Source organism: Bactrocera tryoni, chromosome 4, assembly GCF_016617805.1.
Source record: "Bactrocera tryoni isolate S06 chromosome 4, CSIRO_BtryS06_freeze2, whole genome shotgun sequence".
NCBI classification, from domain to species: Eukaryota; Metazoa; Arthropoda; class Insecta; order Diptera; family Tephritidae; genus Bactrocera; species Bactrocera tryoni.
In genome coordinates, this window is record NC_052502.1 from 34,186,248 (window position 1) to 34,213,704 (window position 27,457).

A 27,457-nucleotide genomic window follows, 5' to 3' on the forward strand; every position below is an offset into this window, starting at 1 on the left:
ATATATACATACATACATATGTATGTATGTATATGTATGTAGCTGTGATTTCGTCTCTTTATTGATAGTCATTTAGCAATTTATATTGTCGATATTATGTATGTATATCTATCTGTATAGTGTTTATATAATATTACCGACGCTTCACAGGTGTTTAACGGCAATAGATTAGTCTCCGAAACGTCGCTATTTCCTACCAGCAGAATTCTATATTCTTTTTCCACACACACATACATATGTATGTACATTTGTATATATGTATGTACATATGTGCATAAATATGAATAAACTATTGTCTACGGTTGTTTAAAAACGAACGTGCCAAGTAGATAAATGAAATTAAATAATTTTATAAATTATAATCAGCTAATCTAATATGTACATATTAAGTGTGTATGTATTTTTATATGCTAATAAGTATAAAAATAATTTTTATAAATGTATACATATTTAGTAGATCACTTATTAACTGCTGATTTTAAGCAAGATCGCGAAGTTAGTCAATTACCATGAACAGCGTATATTAATTTTGCCACGAAGTTTGTAATACTCCAGAAATAAACGTACGTATGGTCTCCGAGTGAAGTACACTTATAACAAGTAAGGGAGGGCTATGTTCGTGAATAACCGTTTCTTTTATATTCTCGATTACGCCCATTTGCAATACCGACCTCCCTTGAGTCCCAGGAATATGTGTGGCAAATTCCACAATATATCTAAAGAGAGTATACAAATTGTTCACTGTGACTAGCTGAGTCGATTTAGCAATGTCTGTGCGTCTGTCTGATCGATCAAAATGAAGTACATACTTGTATTTAAAACCTTTTAATTTTACGAGATATCTTCACGAAATTTAGCATAGATCATTATCCAAGGCAAGGCTACAATCCAAAAAAATGATTCAGATCAAACCACTATAGCATATACTTACATATGTATGTAGCTCAAAATCAAACGACCAAATTCAAGATAAAGATTTTTTTATATAATTCTATGCTATGAGAAGTGCACCTGTGATAATTTTTTTATAGTGTATAATATTTCCTACAGTGTAGCTTATCATAAGTATAGCCATTACATTTACACGATAATTCGAAAAGGTTTTGATAATACTTGACCACAAAAAAAAACAAAATTATTTTTAATTTTTAAATAACCATACAAACCACTAGAGCTTTGATAAACATGTGAAGTAGACATTCATTTATATTCAAAACCGAACATACTTTTATCATTAATTAGCAAATAATCGTAATTATGCAGAAATTCCGTATAAATTGAGTAATATTCACTAAAGGCAAACCACAAAATATAATTAAAGTTAAACAAGCTGCGATTTTGATTTGCGAACCATGATTTTTAGATACTAAAATATCTGAGAATGACACTTTAGCCTATATACAGGGTACATTCCAAAGTAAACAGAACTTAAAAAAACAGAACAAATGGTTTTTTCGGCAAATTAAATTTATTTTATTCAAAATAGTCTCCTTCTGCTTCAATACAGCTTTTTGCACGGTCCAAAAGCATGTCGAACGAGTGTTTTAGCTCGCAAATGCATTTTTCCGAAAAGGAAGAAGCAAATGCATTTATCCGAAAAGGAAGAAGTCGCACGGTGTCATATAAGGTGAAAACGGGGTGTGGTTAATGGTTAAAATGTGATTTTTGGTCAAATAATCGTCCTTCGAATGTTGGATTCTGAGCAATTTTTGGTCGTCAGTCAATTTGTGCGGAACAAACTGTGCACACACCTTTCGTAAGCCCGAATGTTCGCGATGTGCGATAAATCTTTGTTTTGGAGATGTGGAATTCCATTTCCATGAATCTCAATGATGATTTCGGCTGATTTTTGATGAATTCGCGCACAATTTCGATGAAATTTCCAATGATCTTGGATTTTGATTGTTTCATCAATTGAAACGTTTCGGTAAAAGTTGTACCAATTTTAAAACAAAATTTAATGTTGGCTCTTTGTTCGAAGCTCATTTTCGGAGCGATAACACAAACATACTGACACTTAAAACGCAATAACTTCACTTACAATTGATGAAATGTCATGAAATTCTCACTGTACAATCGTTAAAGCCAGCAGATTCTAACGCACCAGTCGACATATAGATGGCGTTAGATTCAAACTTTGAAATTCTTCAAATAGCATTAAATCTTTACTGTCGTCATTACAATGTTCACAGTTTTTGTCAACCTACTCTGGGAAGGATTCTCTTTTATCATTGACAATTAAACAATTAATTTAAAATTTGTTCAAATGTGTTCGACAGCTTCTAAGAAATATCGAATCGGGCGAATTATATCATCATCCGGATCAAATGTGACCCGGATTGACCAAAAAATCTCATTTTCACGTATTTTAATACAAATCTCTATTATCGCCCTCAAAATATGCTCCTCATTCCCTTACAAGCATACTAAAGCTTAATCCAATTATCTTTACACTTGTTATAAGACTCCGCTGGGATGACCTTCAGTGCCGAATTTTGGTTTATGGCTCATATTTGAAACGCCATTCAATAGATTGTTCGATAGTTTCGTCAATATTCATAAACCCACTTCTCGGTAATGATGAATGTAGGGCGTCAGCTATTGCATTGCTCGATGCAAAAGATTGTTTTCTGGTACCAGTCTAACACTAATTCGTTTTATACTCATAATACAAAATGTGTTTGGGTCGATCCTTGAGATCCTTTTCTTTCTCTTTGATGCCAAAACGACGATTTTCTAGTACTGTTTCTTTAACTTTTTCGGAACTGACGATCATAATTAGAAGTGGATGGACGAGTCCGTAACCGTGATTGAAAACACAAAATTTTGAGTTTGCTTGTTAAATTTTTTTCCATCGCAAAAGTCGTCAGATAAACCAATTATCGATTCGGTTTGCGTGCGCAGTTTAAATGGATTAGTCCGGATCAAATTTGATCTCATACCGCCTAATATGAATAAGGTAATCAATCAACGCGGTCGGTGATCAATTACGTTATCGTAAAAGAATGCTCCAATATTTTCTATGAAATAAATATGTATATCTTAATCTGTCGGATATTTCAATTGTTGTAGTAATTAGTTTCCGAGCTGAACTCTATAAATCAAAGTTCTTCTGGTTCGGTCCATTCATTCTAGAGATATACATACATAAGTTGTGTAACTAACCCGACTTTTTTCTAGTTTATACTTACGTGAGTGTGTATATTCTCAGCATATGGGATAATACCTCAATCTAAATCGTTGCATACCCTGAACAGGGTAAGTTTGCCACGATGTTTCTAACACTCAGAAGAAAACGTCTGAGGCCGCCGTACAAAGTGAACAGTCAGAATGAAGTAGGAAACCTTTGGCATGGATTCTTGCTTCAGGCAATGGTGAAAACTCCGAAGAAATTGTTCAGATCGTATCACTATAGCATATACATACATAGCTGTCATGCAAACTGAACGATCGGAATTAATTTCCTGTAAGGAATCGGTTGCATTAGTGAAGGGTATTATTGCTGCGTTGTAGCCGAAATGAGCGGTTTTCGTTTTTTTTTTTTGACTTTTGCAATATTTTTCTTGCTTTGTAATTAGTCGCAGCTAAACTGAACTTAAAACGTTTAAAATAAAATGTTAATAAACCGTAAAATTATTTACACATGTAAGTAGGTATATTATGTCACTGAGATTCAGTTGAGCAAATAATAAAAAATGCAAAAATTTAAGGCAAAAAAAATTCTTGTCGCTGACTTCAATACTCGTCAGGGTCACTATACACAGAACTTTAAATAGCAAATTAAACGATACATTCATTTACTTCGGAAACAAAAAAGCGACGAGCGAAGATACATACATATGTACTATGTACATACATACTCAAAGATGTATTTACATACGCTGACGAATATATACACATACATATATTTATTATATACAGGCATTTATTTATGCATAAGTATAAAAATACTCGACCGAAAAGACAAACGCGCATTCATATGTATGTATGTATGTACATACATATGTACATATATATTTGTAGGTATAATAAAATTAATAATGGCGTCTCAGATAATGTCGATTCTCGTTGATTACCCAACGTAGTAGCGCATCGATTTTGTGCGGTGACGTTTTCATTAGTTACGGTGCTCCGTTGTCCGCCTTCTTGCCAAAGTAACGAGAGAGAGCAAAAGCAAACAAAGTATAAAAGTATAAAGTACAAAAAGCTAAAAAGCGAAAAAGCGAAAAATAAGCTGCATTCAACTGTTACTGTTAATACAGTTCAACAACGAATTCTGCGCACATTTATCGATGCCGTTGACGTTTGGATGTTGGCACAAATGATCCAACAGCGCACTTTCAGCCACTCCATGTTGCAACAGTTCACGCTACGCCTGTATTGGAGTCGATCGCTTATTGCTACTCGCTTTCTGACGCTTTCGGTCGGTTAACTTGCGCGCCTGTCTGCTTGCCTGCCTACACGCCTGTCTGTCAGTCGGTCAATCTGGCTGTGTGTCAGTACGATTGTCTGTCTGTCTGCCTATCTCCCGCCTGCATTGTGTTGGCATCACCAGCTCGAGAAACTTACAAGGAGTATCCACATACATATGTATATTAAAATGTATGTATAAGTACATATAAAATTATGGCTTGATGTGTCGTATCTGTAGTTTGCTAAAACTTATTTGGTTAGTTGACTCGACGCGGTCGCGACGTCACGATCATTGGCTAAATGACTGCCTCGCTTGGCTATTTAGCTGGCCGGCAGGCATTCTGTCTCGTCCGTCCGTCTATCTGTCTGCTCATTGCTTACTTTGTCTAAGCTGAGGCGTTAGACATAAGCGTACGTGTACTTCTTAATTTTTTTGTTTCTCCAATTGCCACATTTACTGATTTTTAGTAAATATTATTTCTGCTTTGCTTTGGCTGATCGCTTTTACGGTTTGTTAAGTGTTGCTTTTTCTTTAGTTGGTACTGATTTCGATTTGTTGATGTGCTGCCTTTCTTGCATTACTTTTGTGATATGTGTACTATGTTTTTGCGAGTATGTATGTACATATTAGTCTTTATATATATTGTATTTTTTCTGCTCGCTTTAAGCCATTCTTAGTTAGTATTTATACCCTGCGCAGGGTATACTAAGTTTGCCACGAAGCTTGTAACATCTACAACTAGACGTCGGAGGGCTTTTAAAAAAATATGTAAATCATCATCGTAACGATCAGAGTTGATTTAGCTGGGACCTTCTGTTTGTCCGTCTCTTTGTATATACGCGAGTTAGCAGCTAAATTTTAGAGATATCGCTCTGAAATTTAGCACCTGTTTTTTTTCACTCCAAGAAGCTGCACATTTTTCGGAACTGTCGATATCGGACCACTATAACATATAGCTAAAAGATCAAATCATATAAACTAAAAGATCAAATACATGTCTTTATATCGAAAACTTTTTTATTTGACGAGATGTCTTTATGAAATTTCGCACGGATTATTTTTCAAGGTACACAGTCCAATCCCCGAAGAAATTATTCAAATCGAATCTCTATAGCATATGGCTATCATACGAGTTGATCGATAAAAATTCAGTTCTTGTATGGAAAACCTTTTTATTTGACGAGATATCATCAAGAAATTTGGCGTGTGCTATTATTCAGGGCAACGTTACAACCCCCCGAACAAATTCTTCAGATCGGTGCACTATAGCATGTAGCTACCATACAAACTGACTGTTCTAAATAAAGATAAAGATCTTTTTATACCCTTTAGGCTATAAGAAATGCAGCTGTGAAGGGTATTATAGCTTCGGTGCAGCCGAACTTAACGTTTTTTCTTGTTATTTCGTTTAATTTGTACATTGCCGTTTTTCTGCTTCTTTGAACGCTTTTTTTGTTTGAAAGTTATAGCCGTTAAATCGCAATGTTGGCAATAGCCGCCGCTCAGGCAGTAGCAAGCGCAGTGCTGTCGCATTTTGTGTGTTAGTTTGTTGTTGTTGTAAATCGTTTGTTCGCTTCTTGCTGTGCGCTGTTCGCGCTGCTTGGCTGTTTGGAGACTGGCAACTGGCGGCTAGCGACTTGGCGCTGGGCTGCATTTCTTGTATAGCCATGGTGAGTTTATTCACCTTTGCCGTGTAAGAAAATCATGTAACAAAAACAACAACAGCCGCTGCGAGAAAACAAGAAAAAAAAACAATAAGAAAATGTGCAAAGCATAAAGTAAGCCAAATCAGTTTCATACATACGAACATACATGCTCACACACTAAAAAATGTATGTACATGTGTATATTTGTATATTATATATAATTACATATATATATATACAATGATCATGCATACGTACCCGTTTATTTAGCAAAAGTTGCGATAACTTTAAGTGTGGCAATGCGTCAAAAAAGCCAGTTTACATGACCAGCTTCCAAAAGAGAGAAAAAGCAAGGTAGTGAAGCAGTGATTTTTGCTATTGAAATAAAATTTAGTTAACTTGCTGGTGGCCTGCCTGCTTAGAAAGTGCAGTAATGATTAACACATTGAGGTCACTTTCCCCCAGAAACGAACTCTGCCGACGATTTTCCACTTCAGAACACTTTCCGAATGCGAGATTATACAATACGGTATATACCGACACTTGCTTAGTCTCTCCTAGGAATATAAATTTATAAACACGAAGTTGCGGGATAGCTCTGACCTGATATGTATCTACATATGTATGTGTGTATGTATATATGTATGTTTGTGTAAATATTCATATTCTGAATATAGCATGTATTGTTTTATGTGTGCTCATAGAAATTTTAGAAAAATTTAGCTCTATATACACAAGTATACATACATACATACATACATATGTATATGCCTGTAACGACAAATGTACATACATAAATATTATATGGGGGAGGCTTCTGCTTCTCCACAACATTTTCCGAAATGGTGCTCTAATAAAGACATCCCAGGGAAATTGCAATTTTAATACACAAATTTATATATTTATATACATAAGTATATGTACATATGTGCAGCTGCATGTAGGTATACCAAATGGAAATTTGTATAATTGTGTGTGCACAAATGCATGGCTACCTCTTTATCGATTTTGTTGCATGTCATGTTGCGTGCATCCACTAAAGTTTTCAAGGGTTACTCATCTCAACGCATACATTGCGCTTACTCTCCTACTGCATAGGCTCGAGCAATACGGCAACCTTGGGTGCCTGACGGCTGGATGACTACTGCCGCTCGATTGGGTGGCTCTGGCTGCCTGCCTGGCTTTTGTTTGGTTGACGCAGCACCACACAGGTCAACACAGCATTCGGTTTCCAGAGTTATCTTGCTCTCCGTGCTTTTGAGTACTTTGGGACGACTACTGCAATCTGCTGCTGTTACATACCAAAGGAATTCTAGCTAAATTCAGAAACATACATACATATGTACATATAAGTATGTATATGAATTACTTTATGGTTAATATGTAGCCAAGTGTCTAACAACGAACGAACTGCATTTCAGTTTGTTATGCATTCGCACTCGCCATTCATTTTTTTCTGCTTTTCACTTATTTGTAGCTTTATTTTTTTAAACTTCGCCTTCTACTTATTGCAAGGCGCAGTTCCTATTCGCCGAAATTGCGGACGAGTGCAAGTTTGTTTATGTATGTATGTATATACATATGTACATACATACATATGTATGCAGCAGGGCCATGAGCAAAACGCCAAATCCAAATGACGAATATTCATAAGAATATATTATAAGAAAAAACGTTAACTTCGGTTACACCGAATCTATAATACCCTTCACAAATATAAATGTTTTTCATACAAGAACTTGTTGTTTATCGTTCACGTTGTATGGCAGCTTTATGCAGTAGTGGTCCGATCTGAACAATTTATTGGGAGATTATAGTGTTGCCTTGAACGAAATCCATGTTAAATTTGGTAAGCAAATCTTCCCAAAAAAAAAAAAATTTTCCATAGAAGAACTTGATTTTGAACGTTCAGTTTGTATGGTAGTTACATGTTATCGTGTTCCGATAACGGCGGATCCAACAAATAAACAGGGTGTGTGAAATCTTGAGGACTAGTTGACATATGCGCTTATACATACATATACATATGTATGTATGTACACATATGTATGTAAATACATATATTATTTTATAGGGTCTCCGATTTTTTCTTCTGGGTGTTACTACAAACTTTTTGGCAAACTTAATATACCCTGTTCAGGGCATACATAATTATAAATAATTAGAATATGTGATCCAAATAAATTCATACGAGTGTGCATTATACATATGCACCTATTTTTAGAATAAATACAAAGAAAATATAACTTTGGTTAGGTCACCTTGAATGCATAGTGTTTGACGACGTGCGACAACTAATTCAAATTAGCACCATTTTTTTACCAATAATTTAACTAAAGCTGCAAGCCAATGGCAATTATTAGCCTGTTTGTTCGATGACGAGTTGTCTGCCGTTATCGTCTTTTCGCCTGCGTGTTCAAATCTTTTCCTCACTTTCGTATTCGCACTCACAATTATTTTTCTGTACACATTTTCTATATACATACATATGTATGTATGTATGTGCATGTGTTCTTTCCATTTTTGTCTTTCCTTCACTTTGCATTTCATTTCGTTGACTACATGTTTTCATCCCGCCCGCGCACTTTACCTACTACTTATCACACCCAACCAGCTGCAATTTAATTTGTGCCAACCCTGCCGACCGAATAGACATACAAACATACACACACAAGTATGTATAAAATAAAATTCGTTGTCTCGAACGGCAGCTAAATTTTCAGAGTTACTCGTTGCTTGTCGCTGTGCGCCTGTTAGCAGCCAAACAAATCGTTCGCCAACAATTTCAACTACCTAACGAACCAAGCAAGCAAAACAGCAACAGCAAACGGCTAGCAGCGAGCTGGCGAACGAGCCCAACAAATCAACAAACAACGTCATCGACGTCAACGTTGTTATCGGCAGTGTCAGGTGGTGGCGGTTGTGTAGCCAACGGGCACAGTATATATGTACATATATATACATACTCTACATATTATATACGTAGTGAGTGGTTCTCCTAATCTCCTGTGTGCGATAGTTTGCACTGCATGCGCGAGTATAATAGAACCAAAATTTCGCCTATGTTGTAAATTGCATGCACTCTGCTTGTATGCATTCGTGCAGGGAGGGGAAAGTCGAGGTGTGGCAATGGTGTGTGCGTACAAGAAAGTACGTATGCATATCCATATATACATATATATGTACATACATATGTGAGTAGTTTCGTGGCTAGATGATTAGTGTTGGTGTGCACACGAAATGGTGGGTGGTAAGTAGGCGCACAGAGAGCACGAGAGCAGATATTTAATAGTGATGCAGTGAAAGAGTTTCTCTTCGCTTGGTATGTGCAGTAATACGGTACTTTTGAAATTGTAACCAATATACTCATGTGCGAACACGTTTAAACAAGTTTAATTTTTGTACTTAATGTTAAAAGAACAGTTCGGAATACAAAGGAGCAGGTATTAAGCATTAATAAATGCGCTAATTATAATATTTTTAAACGAAATGATTCTAAAAATTATTGTTATACTTTAGGCTCCATCACCGGGAGTTAATATACACATATGTACATACATACATACATACATACATATGTATAAGCTTGCATACTAGGGTGGATCAAAATAAAACATTAATTTGTTCATCTTAAATACCATGAAAATAACGTCCGAAATTGCGGGCAAAAATTATTGTGTGAAAATGAATAGTTAATCTTGAAGGAAATTTAACTAAGTATTTTTTTCATTATATCATAAAATAATGCATCGAAATTAAATCTGTAGATCGTTGTATTTCCTAACTAAATCTAAATTGTAGACGTATAGCTCAATTACTCGGAGACAATTAATCCGATTACTATCAATTTTTACCTGTTCTGTTTTTCTCCTTTCTCTGCCAATTAAAAGCAGATTAAATATGTTGGGTCAATTTTTTTTAGATATTTATGATTGTGTTAATTTTTGTGAGAGCTGGTTGATGAAATTTGTATCTTACACACTTTTTTGTTTTTTTTTTTGTTAAATGCATACATATGTGCATGTACTATTTGCTTAAGATATTGAACACACTACCTTTGAAAATAAACAAATTTTTCTCAGAGGGTACATTATTGCAAATATGTATGTAAATGAAAGCACAAAGAAGGTGACGAGTCGAGTACAAATGCCGCGCTTATGTTCATACTTAAACGTAGATATTTACATACATATGTATGCATGTATGTATGTAAGTATGTATTTCTATTAACATGTACATACATATGTATATTTATAGATGTATGTTGGTAAAAAATAACGTTTGCCAAATGCATATGAACCGGTTTTCGGTCACCAGCTCTTATTATATTATTAATATTGGAAGTAAAGGCAAATCTTTTTTGTACCTATGCGCTTATGCTTAAATCCATATATGGAAATCCGAAATAATAATAATAACAATCTTGTAGAGTGTGTATGCAGCGCGCATAAATTTGTAAGCCTTTCTCGGTGTCTTTCGGGTGGTACCTACCAACGACGATTAAAGCACTCGTTTCATTTCGCTGCAGATGTATGTACATAGATATTTTTTTTTTGCTTTGCATTGTGGAGTAGCGAGGTTCACCCTAAAAAAACGACAAAAACAAGTTACAAAGTCAAATTTTGCGACCGAAAATTGGCGAATGAAGCATTATGTCGCGCCACAGTGCGTTTATTTGTTCACTTTTTCAACGAGCACGATCTACTAGTTGGCTGACGTTGCGGCCGCCATTGTAATTACAATATAGCAAAGTTGGCTCAGCGTGATAAAGTGAAATTGATACATATCCTTTTATATATTTTTAATTATTACAAAGTGACTCACTTGCTTCAAAGTTATGCAATAGCATGAATTGTGGTGAGGACACGAACTTGAGAAAATGTCACTGATCAGTATTCAGTATTTCAAACATTTATACGTGCCGAAATTGTTTGCTTCTTGGTGTAGTGAGACTGTGAGCAATAGTGGGTGGTTAATTGACACGAAATGGGACAACCAGAATATTTAACGCTTCGGGTCATGAAGTTAGGAAATAGCACAAAGCTCTCTAACTGACCTAATAAGAATTCTGTATTATATAAACTGCTTCTTAAAGCAATTTGTTTAAACGAACTTCCAACTAATGGATCAAATAATGAAACCCGCAAAAATTACACGCTGCAAAAATAGCAAATTCCTCTCAACCTCTATGCAAATAGACAGTGGATACTAGCATACCAAGGGGCGTATGGATACCACTCGCTGAAAGAAAAGTGGTAAATCTATTGAAGTGTTGTACGTACACATGTACATATATGTATGTATGTTGTATGTACATACGTGGCAACGAACAATTATAAGTTGCAAACGCGAGTATTTGGTCTGACGAAGGAAGATATCCACAGCTCAAACAACATACAACATCGACTGGCAATAGCAATATGAAAATCCACACAATATTTATATACATATTTTTATACACACATTTATGTATGAATATTTGTGTATGTGTCTGTATGTTGAAAATCGACACAAATAAGAACAAAATATACAAATATACCGCACGAAGGCAGGCGAACAGTCTGCGGAGCAGCTGCAACAACGACGTCGGCAACGACTTTAGCAGCGCTGTGTCATTCCGGCAGCAACGCGTTCTCTAACCTAACCCAAAGCAAAACAACAATTTTAAGTTCAGTCGGTTAGTTGATTATTTTCGCTTCGCTTGTTTGCATCGCATGTGTGCGTTGTGTGTACGAGTCGAGTACATTTTGCTAATTTCACCTTGGTTCGCCTTGTCGACAACGAACAGTCGTTCGGTCTGTCTTTCTGTCAATCGATTGAACAGAAGACTGTGAGACGGTCGAACTTTCGGCTCAAGCATTTATGTTTGTGTGTACATACCTTTTATACAACCGCGATATACTTTCATACATACATATGTATGCATCGTATTTAGTTAACTATAATTTATGTATATCGCGCTGTATATTGCAGTTACTAAGTGCAAGATGGTGTGGCGAGTTGCGACGAGACGAAATGAGAAACGTCGCGACGACGCGTAACCAATTGAAAACCAAAGCAACAGCAGCGGTATCCGAGTATCTTCTCTGCGTTCGTAACTGTCAGTGTTGGTCGCGCAGAGCGTTCATCGTGACGTGTGTTTAATCATTTGATCGACAGTTGAAAAATTTGCAAAAAAGAAAACAACAAATACACACATTGGCAAAATTCACAAAGAAAATATAGACAAGAGTGTAGAAAGAAAAAAATTCAGACATATAAACTAAGTGATAAATAATACATGCATAAGAGCAAAGTAGTGAAGAAATGAGATAAAAATGAAATATTTATTTATACAAACGTAGAAAAAATAGAAAAGAAAATCCTAAACACTTGTGCAAGTGCAAAGTAAATGCGAAAGAAAAATGTGAATGTTCTGCAGAGCAGAGAAGAGAGCGTAGAGGTCTCGGTAATTAACAGTGGCGTAGCAATAGCAGTCGCAGCGCCAACTCAGTCAAAAGAGCGACGCGCAAGAGAGAGCCAGCAAGCTAGTGCGCCGCGGTGTCATTGAAAGGCTACCACAATAATTTAATACGCTTAATAAGAAAAGGTGAAACAACAACACGCCAACTGACAAAAGCATAATAACAGCATAGGCCATATGTGTGTTGTCCGTAACGTATACATAAAGTATATTTATGTACATGAAACATTCTAGCAAGTTCAAGTGATAGCAGCAGTCAAAGTGACAACAGCAAACGTAACGAAACGAAAATACCGGCGTTCGGACTGCTGCAAACCGAAAGTTATGTTACTAGCTCTGCTGCGCAACATTTATTATATGTGTATACACAAGTATATTTAAATTGGCAGCATCTTGTCTCCTCCGACCGGTTTCTATACCTTTTTTCTACATTGAGGAATAAGTGAAAATCGAACGGCGGAATAGAACGGCTAACGAAAAAATTGCAAGTGTAGTGTCTGTGTAGAAATCGGCAACAACGAAAACCAAAGAAACCAATAATGCCAAACGAGAGACCATGATGTCTCACCATGATGGTCGTCATCTTTGTATCCCCCAACAAATCAACGACAATAGTGCACGTTTAATACACTTCGTGTAATCATTAATTTATATACATATAAACATACAATAAAAAAACTCGGTTGTTTAACAGTCGAGTACGTGCTGTCAAAATTTATCAAATCCCTACAGCAGTTCAACTGCAATAAAAGAAAACCGAACGGCAAATAGAAACACAAAGTAGGCGAGAAAACAAAAGAAAATCAACAAAAGCAAAAAAAAATACATAGTAATTCTCTTGCTGTCGTGACTATTGAACTCTCGCATGCCGAGTGATTGTGCACTCGTTTGTTTACAATACAAACAAACAAACATCGTTTTAGTATAATTGTGATGTGGTTGTTGATGGTGTTGTCGACGGCGATTACGACCACGACCAACTAAACGAGCAGCTGTTTCGTGCCGGTTGTTCGTTTGTTGTGTTTATACCGATCAGCTGATTTCTCTTTACCTCGCGACTGACCTAACGACCAAATAACAGCCAGAACCAGCAGTGTCGTATCGCTAACGTACAACTGCACAGAGATACAGAGAGAGTGTAAAATTATTTGATAATTTGTATGTATACAAAATATTTGTGCGCGTGTGTGTATTTTTATTGGATTGTGCTGCATGTCGTCTAATTGTGCACATATGTTGCCCGCTGCTTCGGGCTTTGGTGGCGGTTTAGTTGGCAGCAGCGGTGGCGGCGGCGGCGTCGGTATCGGCGGTGGTGGCAGTAGTAGTAGTAGCGGTGCAGGCACTTTCACATATATTACAAATAATACTGCGGCCACAGTGCAGCCCATGTTGACCGAAATGGTTGTAGTGGCCGCGGCAGCCGCAGAGCAACAGCTGCATCGTCATCGTTCAAATTCGAATTTGATAACAAGCGGAAAGCCACAACCGTCGACGCCCCGCGGCAAGCGTCGTTGTATGAGTGCTAATGTCGCGGCACAACAACAAATAATGGGGCATACAACAACGACAACAACAGTAGCAGCGCCTATCACGAAACGAAATCGTAAACTGTTAACAACAGTGGCAGCAACAGCAACAGGAAAAACAACAGTTGAGAGAGTGAGTTCGAATTTTGACTTCCGTTTTGCGAAAGGGTTTATTTAGTGTGTAGTGTATGTATATGAAAATTGTTCTATTTTTAATTTATCATTTTTATTTTTGTGCGCAACTCTGTAATCGTAAAGTGGGCGACGAAGCAGCATACATGTTTGATGCCAGTTCGCTGCGCATTTCGTGTTCCATTTTCAACTTCGGTACTCGGCTCTAACGAATTAGCAAGAGCACAAGAGCAAGCGCAATAGTAGTAAAGTAGTGGTTTGCTCTCTTATTTAATCATTGCCTTGCACGTGCTTATGTTTTTTCCGGTACACTTTTGATTTTTGTTGCTTTTGTCGACTTTTGAAGTTTTTGTTAGCGCTACATACTACCGTCCATAGGTATGTACATATGTATATTGTACATACATATGTATGTGCATTTAAATAAGTATATATTTCTTTGCTGAAATGTGGAGCAGTGCGAATGCCACAGACAGTTAATTTGAAAAATTGGATTAAATCGTTAAAGTCAGATTTGTGGTTGTGGGTCGTGTTTCTCACGCTGGGCGAGTATTATTGCCACGTTTGTTTCGGCTTTTGGTCACCAATTAATAAAGTCTGAGAGATATTATTGTGGGTGTTTGTTTGTAGGCTCTAGCCTGCCTCTATGTACATACATATGTACATATTTTTTATACATAGTATAGATTTTCCGAGCAAAGATGGTGAAAATTTACAAATTTACCGAAATAAATATTTTTAGTGAAAGTGCATTTCTAATAAATTTTGCGTAAATCTATTTAATACTAATGTTCAATCAATTACATTTTTTTTAATTTTCTAAATTACATACTTAAATTAGTATCTAATTGTTGTCAAAATGAAACTGATGTTGAACAATCTGATAATAATCCTGAAAATTTGTTTGTGAAGGTTTGAAATGAATTTTTAAATTTTAGAGAATAAAGTTAAATGAGCCGACATCCGAAACGGAAAATATTAATTTTGATTTTTTCTCTAAACTCATTTATGTATGTATGTATGCACTTCTTTCGTTTTCATAATTGTTATATGGTTGTTTAGAACTGTAGGAGCTCACGCACAGTTGTGTTGTCACAGGATAGCAGTTAATGCCTTTAAAAGGCATTTAACATTTACCTTTTTTCAGAAAATCTTAATTAAAATAATTTTTAAAATTCACATATGAAATACCGATTTGCAAACTCAGAATTAACTTTTTGATCCAAATACTCTCATTAAAAATAATAAAATGAAATAAAGCGTAGTAAAATAGTAAAAAATTAGATCACCCCTCACAATTTTGATGTAAAAACTCTGATAAAAAACAAAAAAATTTAAATTAAAATAGAAAACAACGTAGCAAAATAGTAAAAAACATAAAATATCTTCATCATTTGATTTTGACGGATCAAATAGTGTAGTATACATATGACAACTACCTGCTATAGTGGTCGGATCTGAACAATTTGTTCGGACATTGTAGTATTGCCGTGGACGATAATCTATGTCCAATTTCTTAAAGATATTATATCAAATAAAAGTGTATTGTTATCGTTCAGTTTGTATAGCATATGCTATAATGGCCTGCTATAGGCCGATCCGACAAATGATCAAATTCAAGTTTGTCTATAATTATAATTATTAATTAATAATTTAATATTTTCTGTTATAGGCGCATATCTGCAAGTTTAGAAACTGAAAACCTCCTCACTTTTATACATTTATTTCCTATTTTCTAATCCAATGTAAACTTTTAACGAAAAAAATGTAAATAGAAAAATCGAAATGTGAAAACCGTTCCATAAAACGTGAATAAGCGATAAAAACAAAACATAAACACCGAACTGTTCAGAGAAAGAAACATCAAACATAACAGACAATATCAAAACAACAGAGCGCTCACTCACCAACTGTTCGCAGCTCTCCATTATTATTATTATTCCCCACTCAACATAAATAAGTTGAAAAAACTCAAGTGCGTTTATAGTATATACAAACACACATGTATGTAATTGCTTGTTAGTGCTATAAATAAATGCAAATGTTTGGTTGCCCTATTGGAATTTCTACAAGAGAGAACGCACTCAAATTTCGCTCTTACTCTCCCCATATAAACTTATTACATATGTTTGTGCTTGTATGCATTTATTTTGTGTATGTGTGTGGGGAATGAAAATGAAAATTTGCGTGACGTGACGTCTCTCGACCTTGACTCATCGGCATGAACTGTTAAACTGTTGTGTTATAATTCGAAGCCAATGTGATCTGATACCAAACTTGACGTACACAATCGTGTTGCCACACAGTTGGGGGATTTTATAATATTGAATACTTGAATAAGATTCGTAAGCATAAATACGTATGAAGATACGGGGCTGCGCAAATGAAGTTCGTTGTTTGCTGATACTTTCTATCTGGTAACTTTTGGCACGATGTGAGTTTATTCGTTATCACTAACGTTGTACACCGATGTGGCAGCCGCCGCTTGCTATTTTCTCAACTAACTTACACATACTTTTCCTATGTATTCGCACATAATTGATTGAGCGTACTCGCTTTTAAGGTGGCTCGGGTGGCTGTTTTGCTGCTGTGCACTCTTTTGCCAGCGACCGTGCTTCTGCTCTGTGTCTATTCAGTTTCTTTTATTTATTTAAGCTGCGGTGTTGCCGTTCCGTTTGGGATTATAGCGAAATGTAATTGACAGATGGTCGGTACATCTGGCATGGCGTAGTGAAGAAATATTTATACATGCATAGGTGTGTATATAATGTATACATATGTATATTCAATTGTAGGTATGTATGTATGCATGACGGTGTATGTGCTGTTAACTGATGACAGCATAATTGTTATCAACAGCACTTTTTCGGGTCGAATGTGGTGGCATTGTTTTTACTCATCGACTCATCGGGTTCAACCGATTTGTTTTCGCAATGGTTGGTAATGCAGTTCAAATGCTGTGTAATTATATTTTTTTTTTTGCAAAACTATTTGCTGTTTTCCATTGATGCATGGTCATTTAAATACATCTACGTAAGCATATGGAATAACGTAATTATTTTATAAGGCGTTACAAATAATTAAAATGATACCTTTGCTATTCAAAAACTATTTTTTAATTTTTTTACTAAAACAATTAAAATACTTGACATATTGTACTTTAATTTTTTTTTACATCAATATTCTATCACAAATTAAATTATATGTATGTTTGCGCATCTGTAAAAATTTTATTTACATATATTCATATGTATGTAAATTGAATTACATAAATACATAATGTATCTGCACATACAGCTCGCTACACACGAACATCAACCATCTGTCATTTTCTGATTAAACTAGCTAAACACTTAATATTTCTCAAACTCGTTAAAATTTTGCCTGCTTACAACTAATTCCCAAGTTTCTACTGTCCGAAGTGTTTGCAAAATTGAGATGAATTGTTTTTGCAATTATTTGCAAACAAAGCTAAAGCGGAACTCGAGAGCACGAGCGAGCCAACGAGAGAGACGTCAAACACCGCACATTTGATTTATTTATTTATTCAGTTTTATTTCGTATTCTCTGTAGGCATAACAGTTCGATATACATACGTAAATATATATACATGTATGTAAGTGTGTTGAACGTTTTTTTTAACTGTCAACCCAGTCGCACTGTGAACTATCCCTGCTGTGCGGTATTCATTTTGCCAGTAGAATCATCGTGTTGTCATATTTCTTCGTTCCCAAATTAAAATTTGTTGGTTTTTATGAGCGGAATGCAATACGCAAAGAAGGCATGAGTAAAGTTGTGTGTTTGTGTAATTGCGTGCCGTTATAGATTTATCTCGTTCTAGCGTGAGCGCCAGAAAAGTAAAAGAGTGCCATAATCATTTATTCTCACTTAGATAAAGTGTTCACATCTCTGCCTTTTTGGGGGCAAAATATCTCCCTTCTAGCGAATTATGGTGTCACATTGTAAGTGCGATTCCGTTGTTTACAATTAAATGCTGAATTATTTCACTTCCGAGTGTCAATAGCAACTTGCAAGTAGATACATTTGATTGCCTTGTGTTCGGCGCAGTGTCGCGGGAATTGAAAGGGGCATAATGTCGGACTTGTAAAGGCAACACCTTTTCAGCAGTCGCATATTTTCTCATATACATACACAGTGACAAATTTGTGAGCGCACAGCTCTCGGTATGCATGAAATTTTTCTTCCTTACTTTTACACACTATCATCATTGGATCGGTCAGTTGTGTGCGGAGTGAATGAAAAACGTCGTTGAGTGTAAATTAAAGTAATTTGCAATAAAAGTGACAATATGAAATAAACTAATTGAAAATTTAATGAAACATATTTGAACGCATATTTTACAAGTAAAATATCGTGTGCACATTTAGAAATATTTAAAAAAACATGATAATTACGAAAAGAAATGCGTATATTGAGAATAAATAAGATTTTTGTAAAGAGGTGTGTGAAATGTGGAGAAAATATTTATTTCAGTTTTTTCGACAATGGCTGCCGACGACGATGAAACTTAGCAGCGTTGATGGCAAAAGTAGCAACAAAAAGCAATAGTGAACAAGACGATGACGACGACGTCGACGACGAAGACTTGGCAGCAACAACGATGACGAAGTGAAAAACGAGAAATAATCGAGTGACTGACAACCGACTCGTTGCTTTTGGAAGCGACTCGCGACAGAACTCGTTAAGACAAAGAGACGAAACGAGACGTGAAGAAAAACGAATCAGTGGCAAAGAATTTTTTTTCGCTCAAAGTCAGAGAAAGAAGTTTTTGTGGTCTGCAAATTACTATTCGGTGCTATAAATTTGATTTGAAATAATCTAAATAATTTTAAATAAATAAGTGTTCAACTAAATAATAGAATAATGCGATCAAATATTTTGCTGCGTTTAATACGAAATAAATCAGTGTGATTATCGTCGAATTTGTTTTTATTTTCACGAGGATTTGCCAAAAGCAATTCTCAAGCGTGGTGAAAATCACAAAAATCACAAATTCGTGAAAGAAAATTTAAAACGTAACGCAAAGAGAGCAACAACGAAAATGCGGCATTTAAAAAAGGTGACAAGAATACGAATCCACAAGGAGGTTGCAAATTAGTGTTGCTCGTTTTTCTGAATAAGTAGTTAAAGTGTATATGTAATTAGATTTGATAAATGAAAGTTTAGTAGTTAAAAGTAGTTTTGCGTAGTAGTTGTGCATTTCAATGCAAAAAAACTAGTTGGTGCGAAGCAGTTGGCTATTTGGTTGGCTAGCTGACAAATTGACGAGTATTTGCCGACGGTAGCCATTTTTGTTTCTGCCCTGCTTTGACATTTTTACTATTTTTTTACCTTCGTTTACTCGCACGTTCGTTCGTTGATTAAGAATTTATTCGTTGGTTATAAATTCGTTCATTCGTTTGTTGTTCGTTAAATCGTTAGTTTGTGATTTTTCGTACGACTCGTTATTGCGTGAACGTCGGAATATGAATATATATTCATATATGTATATATTTCCTTATATTATATCTGAGCCTAAAGTGTTGTTGTATTCCACACTCCACCAGCTGCTGTTTTATCGGTCAGTCAGTGATAATCGATAATTATAATGTTGATATCGGTATTCATAGGTTTCGTCTTTGGGATATTAACTTACGCCTTAAAATAAACATTTATTTATTTGAAAAGCAAACACTGAAAACAAATAATTAGAGTTGTAAAAACCAACTTTAACTGTGACATTTATTATTAAAGATGCAATTATATATACCGGAATTCTATGATGGTGTCACCAATAATGGGTATGGCTTCAGCATTGTATGCAAATTGTGAGTGTTTAGTAAATACTCTGGAAATATAGTGTATATGTTTTTAATATAAATAGCATTAAATACCTAGTTGTAGTGTAAAGTTTATAAAATTCATGTATACATATATATTTTTAGATCGCGTAAGATGTCGCAATTCTTTGGTTAAATATAAAATATATTAATTCGTATTTTCGATTTTGTACATTGCAGATGTCCGCCGGCGCTCAATTGCAGATGGCACCACAGACAACTTCGTCGATAAGCCATCATCACCAGACACAACAGCAGCACCATTTTACTGCAGCCCATCATAATCCGCAACAACAGCAGCAGCAGCAACAACAACAACAAATTATAGCTCAACAGCAGCAAATTACGCCAACACAACAGCAATTACAACAGTTACAACAGCAACATATAACGCATCATACGGCACAGCAGCAACAGCAAACACAATCGCAACAACAAGCGCAACCGTTGCATTCGTTGCCTAATCATCATCATCTTCATCAACAACAGTCACAAATTCCTCAACAACATCCACCACACAACCAACAGTTGCCTCATCAGCAACAGTTGTTGCCTCAGACACATAGTACACTTGCGCCTCCGCTACAGCAGCAGCCAGCTGCGCTGCAACATACGCATAGCGGCGGTCATAGTAGTAATCCCGATTCTAATATGAGCACAGGTTCATCACATAGTGAAAAAGATGTTGCCGATATGTTAGGTTCTGCAGGCATTCCCAATCAAATAGGTATATTGTCCAATAACGGAGCCCCAGGGGCTATGATGAGTAGCAGTGGTATAGGCCAAGACGTAGCTGGTATGATGGGAGGTGGCGCAGGCGTTAGCAGCAATCAACAGCAACAGCAGCAACAAGTGCAGCACAATAATATGGTTGGTCGTCTAGAAAAACCGTCACGTACACCAACAGAGCGAAAACGTAAAAGGAAATTTCCTCATACCGAAGATAGTGGTGGCGGTGGCGCTGGTAGTGGTACTGGCAGTGGAGGAAATGGAGGTAATAATGCTGGAAATGCAACAATTGTTGGCGCCCACAAGGCATCAAAATCTTCTAATATGATCGGAACTGGACAGACACTAAGCAAAACAAATTTATCATTGAATATAGGTACATCGGCAGATCGCTGCAACTTGGCTGGCGGAAAGAATGCAAGACTATTGCAACATGGCATGGATAGCAAGAAAATTAATGAATACTTCAATAAGCACAGTGTACCGAGTAGTGGTGCCACAAATAGTCCTATGCGTCAACACACGGGCGGTTCGAAGAGTCCATCGGCAGGTGGTGGTCAACAGCAACAAACGCCGCAACAGCAAGTACAGAACACTGGCAATGCTGGCGGTGGCACTAGTACAGGCGCATATGGCATGTATCCCCCTAGTCCTCAACAACTGAATCCAGGCGGTGTACAAACACCCACATCCCAAGCACCACCCGAATTCCATTACCATAGTTCTGTGGCGGTGAATAACGCTGCAAAACAACAGCGTGTGGCACAACCGCAAACTTCCAATGCAATGGTTCCTCCTCAGTCAGCAATAGTCGGTGTGTTGGCCAACAACATGGGAGGCTTAGGTGCTGGTGTTGTCGGTGGACCACCCCCTCCTCCTATGGGTCCGGCGCCGCAGCAACATATTCCCGCAACATCGGTAGTCACGTCGGCGCAGCAAACGCTAACAAGTGGCGTAACCTCGCAGCAGCTAGCCGCTGTGCAGCTAAATTCACTGCAGCATGCCGGCATTATGCCGGGCGCAATGGGTGGCATGCAACCGCCTTTGCAACCGGTACCGGCTAGCACCATAACAAAGGGCACGCAAACAGAACTCTCCTTTTTGGAGATCAAAGAGCGTGACTCGGAGATCGAATCGAGCAAGTCGAAGCTCGACGAGATGACAAGACTGTCCGATGAGCAGAAATGCCAGATAATTGCTCATCAGAAGCTGATCGACCAGCACAAGTCGCAAATAGCCAAGTGCATTGACGTGGTAAAGAAATTGCTTAAAGAGAAGAGCAGCATCGAAAAGAAGGAAGCGAGACAAAAGTGCATGCAAAATCGACTGCGTCTTGGTCAATTTGTGACGCAGCGCGTTGGTGCCACATTCCAGGAAAATTGGACAGATGGCTATGCTTTTCATGAGCTTACCCGACGGCAGGAGGAGATATCAGCCGAGCGCGAAGAAATCGACCGTCAAAAGAAGCAGCTGATGAAAAAGCGGCCTGCGGAATCGGGACGAAAACGCAACGCCAATAGTAACAATAGCCAGCAACAGAATTCGAACTCCAACGATTCGACTAACATTGCTGGTTGTGATCGTTTGACAGGCGGTGGTGACAGTGGTATCGGCTCGACTGCTGGAGGTGGTGGTGCTGGTGGCGGCAGTGGTCGCGGTCTCTCACGTTCCAATTCCACACAGGCCGGCCAAACGCAATTGCTGCACAATGGTGGCGGCAGCGGTGTGGGCGGTAGCAGTGGTGTCGGCGATCGTCTCTCCGATAGGGGTGGCGGCGGCAGCAGTGGTACCGGCCGTGGTGACAACAGCGGTGGCGGCGATGCAACGTTCCTTAAACCCGATCCCGTCTCAGGGGCATACACAGCGCAAGAATACTACGAGTACGATGAGATATTGAAGCTGCGGCAAAATGCGCTCAAGAAAGAAGATGCCGATTTACAGCTTGAGATGGAGAAGTTAGAGCGTGAGCGTAATCTACATATACGCGAATTGAAGCGGATATTGAATGAAGATCAGGTAAGCGAGAAATTCTATATTATCTTATATCATGATCACACAGAAGGAAAAGTCGGAGGCGTGAGCGTGACGAGCTAAGCCATGTATTCAGCCATGTCCGGCTACCGGTCTGTCTGTCCGAGTATAAGCGAATTAGTCCCTTAGATTTGGAAGATTCTCTGAACAATTTGTCCAGATCAGATCACTATAACTTGTATCTGTCATATAAACTGATCGATCACAAACAAATTACTTTTATTTGTGAAGATGCTTCAACAAACTTAACATTTTCTTTCTGGTTTTTTTGTTTTATAAATTTTTGGCAAATATGCTCATTTAAAATTTCACATTTTTTGTTTCAGTCTCGCTTCAACAACCATCCAGTGCTAAATAATCGGTATTTGCTGCTTATGCTCCTCGGCAAAGGCGGCTTCTCCGAAGTGCACAAAGCATTTGATTTGAAAGAGCAACGATATGTAGCGTGTAAAGTGCATCAACTAAACAAAGATTGGAAGGAAGATAAAAAGGCCAACTACATCAAGTAAGTGTGAATACAAAAATAAAAATAATCACCTATTTATTAAATATGTTTTGTTGTATTTTAGACACGCCTTGCGAGAATATAATATACACAAGGCTTTGGACCATCCACGTGTGGTCAAACTGTACGATGTGTTCGAGATAGACGCCAATTCGTTTTGCACAGTGCTCGAATATTGTGATGGTCATGATTTAGATTTCTATCTAAAACAACATAAAACTATACCCGAACGTGAGGCGCGTTCGATTATTATGCAGGTATGTTTATGCGAAGATTACCTTTACAAGTTTCCTCTGCTAATTTGAAGATTTTAATATTTTAGGTTGTTTCGGCTTTGAAATATTTGAATGAGATTAAACCACCAGTTATACATTATGACCTGAAACCAGGCAACATTCTATTAACTGAGGGCAATGTGTGTGGTGAGATTAAGATCACCGATTTTGGTTTGTCTAAAGTGATGGATGATGAAAATTACAATCCAGACCATGGCATGGATTTGACATCCCAAGGCGCGGGAACCTATTGGTGAGTATGTGTGGGGCAACAGACACACACACACAGATTAGTTTGTGAAGTGATTCGACATAGTTGTAGACAATTTCGGCAGGGAGAAGTAAACTAAATTTTCGCTTAACAACTGTGCACACTTTTCTTAAATATTGATGCTTTAAGGTGATATGTTCTATTATATATATAAATTATAAATAAGTAATTGAACGTAAATTTGAATGAAAAATTAAATGATATTAAGGGGTTAGGTGTAGTCAGAGACAAAAAAATTACAATTTTCAATAATTTTGTTTTTGCCAGTAAACAATACATAGCAAGGTGTCAATTTGACTTGACAGATAATAATAATTTTAAAAGTAACAGCTGTTTCAGTTTAGTCAGGTACAACCGTTGGATATTCATCTAAAATCAATCGAAAAAAATGGTTTATTACAAGAAAATCTAATAAATAAAAAATTGAAATTAAAAATAATCGGAATAAAAAATACAAATTAAAGGAAATTGGAAAATTGAAAAAAAAAAATTAAATCAAAAAAATAGTTAAAAAAGAAGATCGAAAAAATCCCTTTTTAATTAAGCACTTGTTTTTAATTTTTAAAAAGTTTTTAAATTTCATTGAAATCTTCCAAGCAGTTTTCGAGCGATTAATTCTTAGATATTAAAATTTAAGAAAATTAAAAAAATAACATATTTTCGAAATTCTGACTACCTCTAACTCCTTAAATTAAAAAAAGTAGTAACTCAATACTAATTGTTCAAAAATGTTGCCTTCTATACAGGTATTTACCGCCCGAATGTTTTGTTGTTGGTAAGAATCCCCCGAAAATCTCATCGAAAGTCGATGTTTGGAGTGTTGGTGTTATTTTCTACCAATGCCTCTATGGCAAAAAGCCTTTTGGACACAATCAGTCGCAGGCCACCATCCTTGAGGAGAACACAATTCTCAAAGCCACAGAGGTACAATTCTCTAATAAACCAACTGTCTCCAATGAAGCAAAGGTAAGTTGGCGTTAACAAGCGCATACTGCATTATTATATTTTTAGAATTGTGATTTATTGTTGTTTGTTTTCTTTCGAAAGAGTTTCATACGCGGTTGTTTGGCCTATCGCAAAGAGGATCGCATGGATGTGTTTGCATTGGCGCGACATGAATATATACAGCCGCCAATTCCCAAGCATGGGCGTGGTCAATCGCAGTTAACGCAACAGCAGCAGCAGCAACAACAACAGCAGCAACAGCAACAACAACAGCAGCAGCAGCAGTCGACCACTTCACAAGCGAATTCTGCTGGGCAAACATCCTTTTCGGCGGGTATGTTCGGTAATTTGAATCAGTCGAGCTCATCCTAGCTGCAGACCAAACGCAACTCAAATTCCTAATTGCTGATGCTGATCGCGAGTAATAATAATAATAACAAAAACAATAATAATAATAACAGCAGCAACAACAACAACAATAGCAGTAGTAACCACAACAACAGCAACATTTATTGTAGCAGCAAAAGTCGTAAATATCATTTTAATTGCAACAACAGCAGTAATAAGAACAATACCAACAACAACAACAACTACAATAACAACCAAAATAATCACCATCACAACACTACATACAACAATAGCAATTGCAATCAAAGTAATAATAGCATTAAAATGTTAACGTCTGGCGAGCCAATCGCGTCCATGGAGCCAACAGTCTTGGAGAATACGCAAATTTGCGTCTACACGCATAGAAAAAACGCAGTAAATAACACATCAGCAACAATTGGTCCAGAGCATTATAACAATAGCATCACCACCACCAACAACATCGCCACACAGCCGCAGCGTCATATCAAGCGACGACGACAATGTGTCGCAGCTGGCAGAGAACGAACTATGGCACAGCATAGCAGCGGTCGCTGTAACAGCAGCATTAGCGCAATTAATCGTCAACTGAAAGCAACAACGTCGCCCAACAGACATCATCATCAGCATCAACACTGCCGCAAACAAGACTTGTAAAAAACAACAAGCAAACAATAAAAACCAAGAAAAAATCATGATGCTCGATGGCGGCAAGAGTTGTGCGCGATAAGTGTTGCTGGCTGTAAGTGATTATTAGTAAATACATATATATTCAAATGCTTGACTCGGTGACTTTCGTAAAAGCATAAGTATCAAAATTATTATAAAAAAAAACCAAGAAAATGTGATAATATACTTGAATTTTGTCAAATGCAAATGATAGTGCAGCAAATGTTAGATCAGCAGTGCGGCACGCTTGACATACGCTTGTGTTTGCGACGCTAAAAACGGTAAATGGATAGTTGAGAGTCTCAAATTGCTGAATGCATGAACATTTTTAATACATATATAATTTTTTCACTTCAAACTGTGCGCTTACTGCATTTAGCGTTGCTAAATTTGTTTATTGTGTAAGAAAATTTCAAAAAATATGCACGTTTGCAGCAGTCGGCGTATGAAAAATATATGTGACGTTGGCTTCAAGATGGTTAGAGTAAAAAAAAACACGATCGATAAAAAGTTTTTACTAAAAACATTCGTCAAATAGTCGTTTGAATGCTATCGGGAAAAATGCATGTTTACTTGCGTTAAATTTTCATTTTGTTGTGCTATTTTATATATAGAAATCGTTATATAAAAGCCTTGAAATGCCTTTGAAATGCCAAACGGTTTGCATTTTTGTTTTAAAATAGCTTATTAAGTTTCCTTTTTTTCTTACAAATAAGTTGCAAAACATTGTACAGTAATATTAACTAAATGATTAAACAGTTGAGCTTTCGCGCGGTGTTGCGGTGGTGTGTTGTACACGCGAATCGGTATTAATTTGTATGTAACAATAGGCGTTGGTTTTTTCCACGAATTTCATTATTTCATTACAAATTTTGACAATTTTCGAATATCGAAAAGTTAGAAAATGATTTCATTTTGTTCTTAGTTATGTTACATAAACGCGATTACGACACACTACGTCGCTGTGAGCACGCAATAGATGCCAGACTAAATAATGTGCACTAAAATTCGATAATAAATTTAAAAAAAGTGCACGAAGCAAGCGAAGCGTTGGAATCAAATCATAGAAATTCAAGTATAACAAACGTATAGCAGAAGATATCAGTAGCATTTGCGGTAATGCCTAGGTTAAGCTATGGAATGCATGAGTTCCAAAAAAAAAAATTGTATATTGTTGAGAAACGGTGCGAATACGTTCAGAGAGAAATGATGAAGAAAACAGAATTCAAAATTAAAATAGACACAAAAACAAAAACATAAGCATAAAATACAAAAACAATAAAACGCGTCAGCAGCAGCAAGAAAATAATATTAACAACAAGAACATTTAGGAAAACCAACACGTAATCGCGCACGCAAACTTAGGATTATTTCTAATTAGCATTAACTCACACATACTACATTATACATTATACATATATATATATATATATATATAAATATAAATATATAGAAATCTACATAAGCATAAGATGATTGTAATGAGATATATATATATATATATATATAGACATATAGGAAAGAAAGTGAGAAAGCGGCGAAAAAAAAAACAAAAAGAAAAAAACATAAAAGTATAAAGCGATAACTGCAAATATCGCATAAGTGAGAACAGAAATGCAACTAATTATAAGTTAAAATGTAGAAT

The 27,457-nt window shown here is 36.6% G+C and overlaps 1 protein-coding gene across 6 annotated transcripts in view; it reads left to right on the top strand.

Moving 5' to 3' along the window:
• LOC120774977 (serine/threonine-protein kinase tousled-like 2) overlaps positions 1-27,043 on the top strand; it is a 41,361-nt gene extending 14,318 nt beyond the window's left edge. For 2 of the 6 annotated variants that reach the window (XM_040104879.1, XM_040104878.1), the window contains exons 3-8: positions 20,202-22,766; positions 23,108-23,286; positions 23,351-23,543; positions 23,609-23,814; positions 24,579-24,798; positions 24,880-27,043. In XM_040104879.1, the coding sequence (XP_039960813.1) occupies positions 20,202-22,766; positions 23,108-23,286; positions 23,351-23,543; positions 23,609-23,814; positions 24,579-24,798; positions 24,880-25,149 (3,633 nt within the window). In that variant the 3' untranslated portion in view covers positions 25,150-27,043. Of the gene's footprint in view, positions 1-11,748; positions 14,183-19,067; positions 19,262-19,856; positions 20,010-20,201; positions 22,767-23,107; positions 23,287-23,350; positions 23,544-23,608; positions 23,815-24,578; positions 24,799-24,879 lie in introns of those variants that run through there. The other 4 variants (XM_040104874.1, XM_040104873.1, XM_040104875.1 and 1 more) reach the window with 4 other exon arrangements.
• The last annotated feature ends 414 nt before the right edge of the window (positions 27,044-27,457 follow it).